The sequence below is a fragment of the Phocoena sinus genome, chromosome 1 (assembly GCF_008692025.1).
Source record: "Phocoena sinus isolate mPhoSin1 chromosome 1, mPhoSin1.pri, whole genome shotgun sequence".
NCBI lineage: Eukaryota > Metazoa > Chordata > Mammalia > Artiodactyla > Phocoenidae > Phocoena > Phocoena sinus.
Window position 1 is genome coordinate 14,998,337 of NC_045763.1, and position 8,361 is coordinate 15,006,697.

The 8,361-nt window shown below is 56.6% G+C and overlaps 1 protein-coding gene across 3 annotated transcripts in view; it reads right to left on the minus strand.

Moving 5' to 3' along the window:
- Positions 1-7,770, minus strand: part of CAPZB (capping actin protein of muscle Z-line subunit beta) — a 136,112-nt gene extending 128,342 nt beyond the window's left edge. For 2 of the 3 annotated variants that reach the window (XM_032625613.1, XM_032625605.1), the window contains exon 1: positions 7,623-7,770. In XM_032625613.1, the coding sequence (XP_032481504.1) occupies positions 7,623-7,625 (3 nt within the window). In that variant the 5' untranslated portion in view covers positions 7,626-7,770. The remainder of the gene's footprint in view (positions 1-7,622) is intronic. The other variant, XM_032625621.1, reaches the window with a different exon arrangement.
- Between the last annotated feature and the right edge of the window lie 591 nt (positions 7,771-8,361).

Genomic DNA, 8,361 nt, shown 5'->3' on the forward strand with positions numbered 1-8,361 from the left:
AAGCTGCGCTCAGCAGAGAAGCAAAGGACTGATAAAAACCAAAGCCACAGGTGAGACAGAGACAAATTCAAGAGCAGGTCTTTCAGTGGCCATAGTACCTTAAAACACTTTTCACCAGGAGTGTGCAGTGGATAAAGTGCTCCTCCTCTCAGTTTCTGAGCATAAAACTGCATGCAGGAAGCCCATCCATGTGAACTCCGACATACCCCTTCAGGGTCAAAGCCTCATAATGAAGAAGCCTCAATAAGCAGCATGACATGTGAGCAAGCCAGACCTGAACTGTCTGTCTGCCTCTCAGGGCTGCAACTGACAAGGGAAGAGGGCACTTGGTGGGAGGCTGCTCGTCACTGACCCCAGCAGAAACAGTATGTGCAAAACCATCTTTCCATAACCCTAACATTTTAAACTAAAGAGGTTTCACTTGGTAACCGTAATGAGTCCTCTGCCCAAATCTCATGGAAACTTTTGAGGCAATAAGCCCAAATCCCGCTAAATAACCATGATTCTAACTCAGAAAGGTCCTGCTGAGTTCAGTGCTAGAAGAGGAAGCTTCGCGGAGCAGTTTAAGCAGTGGGTGGAGAAGTTAGGGGTCTGAGCCAGTGGAAACGACCGCTTGCAATCTGCAGTGTGCTAAGAGCTTCGCGGCCAGAAAGCACTGTGCTGGAAGCCCTTAAGATCGCCAGCCGTGGGCCGGGGACTCTGCCTCTCGGGGTCTCAGCAGAACTGGGGGCCACTACCACTTGCATCCAGGCTGCCTGGGAGGTTAAATACAACACCATCTATCAACCATCCATGTTAATAAAATAATCACTCCTGCTGCACCAACGGAAGTACCAGGCACTGTCTACACTTACCACATGCAAACTCACTCAATCCTCACAATAAACCCCCTGGGGCAGGTGGGTGTAAACGCCACGGTTGCTACCTTAGAAGAAATAGGACTACCAGACTGAAAATGTATCGCTAGAAAGTTGCAGACGAAGGCTTCCCTCACTGGTATCCAGAGCTGTCCGAAAGCCGCGGAGCGGGAACAGGAGGAAGCCGGGAGAAGGGACGTGTTGCTGCCCCTGCACTGATGCCCAAGTCGGGCAGAATCTCAGACCTGCCCGTTGCCATTTGCCTCCTCCATTTAACTTGAAGACCCGTGTTCTCATAGGTCTGACTGCTGCGTGAGCGTCCACGGAATGAATGACCTGATGGAACAAACGTGAGCGGCAGAGGCGCCCAGCGTCCTGAGCTCGGGCTCCCGAGGCAGGCGGGCCTGCGTGATGAGGGTGACGTGAAGGCCGCGCAGGCTGAGCGGGACTCGGGGCCACCTGCCCATGCGGGAGGGCTGGGCGGCTGGGTCACTGGGCTAACCAGACTGAAATCCCCCTTCAGGCATTAGTAGCATATCAAGGCTTTGCAGGCACCACTATCTGGGATTTAAACTGCCCAAAAATAGTTGCTGGGTCAATGATAAAGCATCCTCTCCAAATGCCTGAACAGGGCAGCTCTGGGGGCCGAAGCTTCCCCCTCAGCCCAGAGGCGGTAAATCACGACGGCTGGCTCTGCCTTCCTATCTTTATCTTTCTCACCCACCCCTTCCTATCCATCCCCACCGCGGCCAGGACCCTTAGAACCTCTCGCAGGCTTTAACGCCTGTGAATGTCTCCCTCCAGGGCCCTCCCCGCTGCACACCACCGCCAGATGACACTTCCTAAAATACCACGACTCTGCCAGCCTCCTCAAATTTCTACCTGCCCTGTCAAAAATCTAACCGGCTCCACACTGTCCCAGATCAAATGCAAACTCTCTAGCTTAGCAACTCAGGCGCTCCACAACTCCCTCCTGAGACCGAGGCTCCCCCACTGGCCGTCCACTCTGCGGATGGTCCCCAAACTCACAAGGCCGACCATCACCCCGACCTCTGCTCTTGTTCCAGGCCCCTGCACCCACCCCATCCTCTCCGCCTGGGCAAGGTCTCCCCGGGTTCACACCCAGGCCCCACCAAGGTTGCCTGCGGGGCGAGCCTACAGGGATGGGCAGAGGAGTGGCCCTTCTGAAGGCTTTCCCTTCCCCCCCTCCCTCCCTGCTGCACTTCATTTTCTGGATGCACCTTGCCTCCCCTTCCGGATTAGAGGACAGGGATTACGGCTTCTCTTTGTCTCCTTACTCTGTAGTATGCAGAATAAGACAAATGATAACCCTGGCTACCACGTACTATGCGCCAAGCACTGGGTTAAGCACATTACAATTTTCACTTCTTTCTCCCAGTATCCCTATAAAATGCCATCCTCACGTTACCCATCAAGAAACCGAGGCCAAGGGAGAGTAAGATCCTCACTGCAGGTCACACACTGAGTCGCAGAGACAGGACTCCAAGCCAGATCAGCCCAACCCCAAAGCCCACGTTCTGTGGCACAGACAGAAGACAAAAGTGCTCACCACTCCCTCATTCAGCGTCCGTGAGGCGCTTACCAAGCACCAGGCGGCCCGCGCAAGGTGCTGGGTGTTTGGTGGGAACCAGACAAGGTCCCTGCTCTCGTGGAACTCACAGGCTCTGTCCCTCTTCCTCCAAGCCCGGAAGAGGGCAAGGACTCAGTTCAAAAGGGGCTCCACCGGGCGCAGACGAGGCACCCAGAGCCTGAGATACAGCATCAGGCTACAGCAGCACGTGGTGTCCTTGTCTTCCGTGGTGGAGCAGAGCCTCTGGCTCTACCAGACTTTCTTCATTCAAGACACAGCCCAAAGCCAAGCAAACTCCAAATATGCCTTCAGCAGGCAGTAAGCAGTGGAGAAAACGGGTCTACTTCTGAAGTCAGAAAACCCAGTTCCTCTACTTAGTAGCTATAAAGGGACTATCCACTTACCCTTTGAACCTCATCTGTAAATGGTTATAATAATAGTCACTACACATATAATTATGTGCCAGATAGTGTTCAAAGCACTTGACAAGTATTATCTCATTTAATCCTCATAACAGCCTTATGAGGAGGTACTGTTATTAGCCCAAGGCTATCTGGCTCCTAAGTCCTAACTTCGCACGCGATGCCGGAGCTCATGGCAGCAGGCAAGGCTCCACGTCCTCACACCAGAGCGTTGATCTCTAAAAGACTTAGTTTGGAAATGGCAATACTCTCGCTGGTCTTAATGTGGGTGATCTTGTACCCTTTGGACTTCCACACCCCACTCTCACTGGTGGGATCTGCCTCCAGGAGAAATGGGACAAGAGCCTGTACTGTGAGCCCTACTTCTCACTGCTTCTGAGAAACAGAGTGAGCCTCCGGCACAGGAGTCGGGCGGATCCAGAGCCAAGTCCCAGGCCCGCCCCTCACACCAGCCACTCAAGCTTTCGAGCATCCATCATGGGGTGGGGTAGGACCTAAGTCCTACCTCAGGTTTCTGGATGACGGTAGATCCTCAATCAATGGTAGCTACCCAGGTGAGAAGGGCAGGACTTCTGTGGCACAAACCTTCCCGGCTGGGAGAGCTTCTGGTCTGCAGGGGACAGACCACGTGTGCAGTGCCATTCACCTCCGTGGTGGTGGCCAAACAAGGGCAGGCGTGCTCCTCAAGGCCGGGGCTGAAGCCGGGCACAAGCCCCAACTTTCTCTGAAGTCTCCCGCGTTATCTCAACCAAGTGTGCTTGCAGTTGCATTAAACAAGGCTCTGCTTCCTTAAACTGTAGGTAAGAGTGACACGCCTCCCTGCCAAACAACATAAGCTGTGAAGGCGTGGACCCGTTTGCCTTGTTTACCAGGCTTCCTTGTCCTGAGCACATAGGGCAGCACAGAGAAGGCACTTCATAAATACACCCATGAGCTTCAAGCAACTCCTAACACACCACTGTCTTTGCCTAATGCCAAGAGTTTCGCAGCCTGGGAAGCAGGAGTTTCAATGTTCAAAGTACCTGCACAGCCACCATTTCCCTGTGCTGTCAGTCATCTGTCCTCTCCCCTCCCCCAAGGAATGTAAAAGAAGAACAGGACTTCTGAGTTATAAATAGGAATATCTGCTTTCAAACACGATTTAGGGCTTCCCTGGTGGCCCAGTGGTTAAGAATCCTCCTGCCAATGCAGGGGACACGGGTTCGAGCCCTGGTCCGGGAAGATCCCACACGCCGCAACTAAGCCTGTGCGCCACAACTACGGAGCCTGCGCTCTAGAGCCCGCGAGCCACAACTACTGAGCCTGCGTGCCACAACTACTGAAGTCCCCGCGCCTAGAGCCCGTGCTCCGCAACAAGAGAAGCCACCGCAATGAGAAGCTCGTGCACCCCAACGAAGAGTAGCCCCTGCTTGCTGCAACTAGAGAAAAAGCCAGTGCGCAGCATCAAAAGACGCAAAGCAGCCAAAACTAAAATAAATAAATTTATAAAAACAAACGTGATTTAGCGTCTCTTTAATCTCAAGCTATGGATCGTTGGCTACTTTTTTCAAGCATTCCACCAAAGAGAAGCCAGTTGGGTTTAAATAAACAAGGCTGTATATACATGTGGGGTCTGAGTGGAGCTAGACCTACACCAGGAGGTCTAGACCTACACCAGGAGGTCTACACCAGGAGGTCTACACCAAGAGACCAGCCAAGACACCAACTGTATTGTTCCACCTTGTAACAATATAACAGGCTTCTCCCATAATCTCTTGTCAGGCCAAACCATCTGGGAGCTGGAGGGACAACTCATGAGGGGGGCCTGGCCCATCCCTGCATGCTACAGCCCCACCATCCAGCACCAGAATCATAACTCTAAATTAGAACAATAATTCCTAAATTAGATGCTAGAGCTGGGTAAGGAAAAGTGCTTTGAAACTATAAAGCACTTACAGATAGTGGGAGATCATTACCTGCTAAGAAAATGCAAGTAAATTCCATTTGCTTATGCATTCGTAACTGATGCCAACAGAAATCATGGAATTTTCTCCAAAGTCCAGCGCACTTTAGACTCTCAAACTGCTATTTCCCTCGATGGATAACTGAGATCTAGCTGGTTTCTCTACCATCAACCCTACTGAAAATAAAACCACAGTGGTTTTAATACATTTACCTATTATGCAACCCCACACCACCACTTCTGTCCTACTCCAACTGTCTACACTGGTTTCTTAGACAGAATATTCAAGTAGGGGATAAACTGAACAATAAGCAGTCAGAAATTACCTATAAGCCTGGGGGATACTAAAAACGAGTTACTGAGAGAATGAGTATGAAATCCAAGTGGCTAAGTTCAAGACACACCCCAAGCTATTTCCTTCAGTGCCAGGTACTGTTCTAGGCCCCAGGGATACAGACATGCAAAACAAAAGACAAAAACCGCTGCCCTCAAAGAGCTCACATTAAATAAGCCTGCATCACCAGGAACACATAAGCAGCCTGGAACAACGGAAAGGATGCAGTTTAGAGCCTATCAGATGTGCTCCCGTCAACTAAGCAACATCTTGAGGAAGTTCCTCCATGCCCTGAGCCTCAGCTTCTTCACCTGTAAAATGGTAATACACAGCATCCCTCAAAGGGTTCTGTGTGGATTAATTAAGTGGAGCACAGAGCACAGTGTCTGGCACCTAGTAGCCCCCCCACCCTGCTCCCACTCCCCACAGAAAAGTTAGCCTTTTTCCTCCACCCCTTCCACAGTCCTTACAGATTATCCACGTAAGACCCAAATACAGGACTCCTGAGAAGCCTCATGTATCATCCTGTTCCTTCTGGGTCATTACAGGCATTTTCCCATCAGGTCTGGAGACTCAGGCACTGAGGGCCAAGGCAAGATGCTCCCCCCCTCCCCCCACCGCCAGAGATGCTGCCTTGAGCAGCCCCACCCGGCCATCCCAACCATCCTCCCCTGCTTTTGTCCTGACAGCAAACTTGTAAAACCTCACTCCAAGTCCTCACCCAAAACTGTCCTGGATAAGTCCTTCCCCACCCAGGCCTGGGACTGCTATCAGAGAAGTCCAGTAACAATGGCCACGCTTTTCATCAACATACAGAAAGGCATGAAGAAAAAACTCAGCCACTCTGAATTAAGTCACCCTAGTTCAGAAGCGACATCCCTTCCTTAAACAAGGAACCTAGAGCCCCAAAACTCTTTGGGGCCCAAAGTCCACATGCAAACACCTGCCAGCACCGGGCCAGAGGAGCAGGTGGCCACCCTTAATCTCAGTCCACCCTTCAAAGATGCCTTGGCCACGTGAGGCAGAAGCCCTGTGGCTCTTCCAACCTGGGTGCTGGGCCTGCCCTGCAGAAGATTCCAAAGTGGAGGGAGGGCGGACTCACTGGTCGGGGCCTAGGTGAAACCTCGGGCCGGTCAGAGCGCCGCCAGAGCACCTGCCTTCATTACCAAAACAAACAGCACGAGTGGAGCGAGCTCTCCCTCGGAGTCTGGCTCACCTGATCCGAGGCACCTCCATAATCAGCAGTTCCAAACCTCACGAGCTGACAGCTGAGGGGGAAAGGGAGGCTGCGCCTGCTGGGGTACATTGTGTCCGGGCCGTCTGTTGGCCTCGGGGCCCGGGGGCCTCCCAACGGCAGCGGCCTCACAAGGGCGATTGTGCGTTCATCCCCGTCCCGCGGCTCCCCCATCCTCATCCCTCGGCTCCCGCGCACGCCCCGGCGCCGCGGGTCCCAGCAGGACGCTCCGCCAGCACCGCACCCCGCGGCACCCAGGCGGCGGCCGCGGGAAGCGCCCGCAGAGCGCCGCGCTGCCTTCCTGGCATACGGATGCCCGCCCTGCCCTCGCTCGCTCCCAGACGGCCTCCCAGAAGGGGCACCGCTCCAACTTGAGAAGGCACAGCCTCGGGACCCCCATCCCCACCCGGGCTGGAGAGCTACTCTCACTTCCCAGGGGCGGCAAAGAGGGTTCGCCCTAGGTAGAGGGGAGGGGACCACCTGGGTCAGGGGCAGGGCAGGGAGCCGGGCCCTGGAGGAAGGGTAAAGCCCCGGACAGAGTGAGGCTGACGCAGGCTACGTCGAGAGTGGTGAGAAGTCCTGGGAAACGGACCAGGGAGTGGGGGGAAGGGAGTGACGTCCAGGCGGGGGCCAGGGGCGGAGGAGGGGGGGTGTCCAGAGTTAAGACCATGGAGAGAAGAAAAGATTCAGGCCGAAGCCATGGGGGACAGGGGAACAAATGCAGGTTGAAGCCATGGATAAGGGGCTAACGGAGGTCCAGACTGAGGCCATGGAGAAGAGGGTAGGTGGGGGACAGAGGCCTAGCCTGGACCCTGGGAGGAAGAAACGACGGCCTAGCCTGGGCCGTAGGGGCTGGGGACCTAGCCCGGGCCATAGGGAGGAGAAAGGGGGACTACGCCTGGGTCCCCGGACGGGGGGTGCCTGGCCTGGACCACCGGTCCAGGAGGGTCTAGCCTGGGCTACGCGGGAGACTAGTCTGGCCCCAGAGGGGGAATGTGGGAGCCCAGCTTGAGCCAAGGGCGGGGGTTGGGAACGGGAGGCAGGGTCGCTGCCCACCCAAGCCGCCCGGGCCGGCCGCCCCCTCCTGAGCGGGCAGGGATGGTGTCTACCTGGGCTCCGGGACCCCGCCCCTCCCCCACCCGGGGGAACCCACCCTTCGCGGGCCGGGGGTGGGTGGGGGAAGGCGGACGCGAGCTCCGGCGGGGCCCCCGGACCTGGGGGAAGGGGACGTCGGGCCTTTACCATTGTGGCGGCGGCGGCGGCGGTCCCGGTCCCGGCGTCTGTGGCTCTCCCCCCCGCAGCAGGGCCCGGCGCTTCCACTTCCCCGGGTGCCCAGGAGTGAACATCCGGGTCAGCACCTCCCTCCTCCCGCGCCGGGCCGCCGCCACCTTCCTTCCCCGCCCCGGCCCGGCCCGGGCCCGCCCCCCACGCAGCCGGCTCTCGGCCAATGAGCACGCAGGGCCGCAGCGATCGCCAAGTATGGAGCGCGGCACGGGGGGAGGAGCGCCGAACGGGGAAGTGAGGGGCGGGCACTGCGGGCGGAGCGGGGCGGGGCGTGGCGGCCGCAGGATGGATGGGGCGCCACAGGGCTCGGGGCGCGGGGTTGTGTTGAGTGGTGGAGGCAGGAGTCCGGGCCGGGGGAGTACCTTCTACCCGCAGCTAGACCCAACGCCCGGCCCTGTGGGTGCAGCAGCGCGGGGCGGCACAGGGACGGTGCCCGTCGGCCACCGGGCGAGGATGCGGAAGGCGCTGGGGCTGGGAGGGGTCAGTCCCTCCCCGCCCCACCCGGTGCACGCGTTCGCTCCTGCGGCGCACCCGGAACTGGTGCGGCCCGCGGGGCAGGCCCATCCCGGAGAGATAGAGTAGTGAGCGAACATGAGATGGAATCCCAGCGCTGCCACTTGCTCCGTGTGGGATCTGGAGCAAGTCGCTGCACCTGGGCCCGATCTCCAAAAAAGGAGGCTCGGCCCACATCACTCAC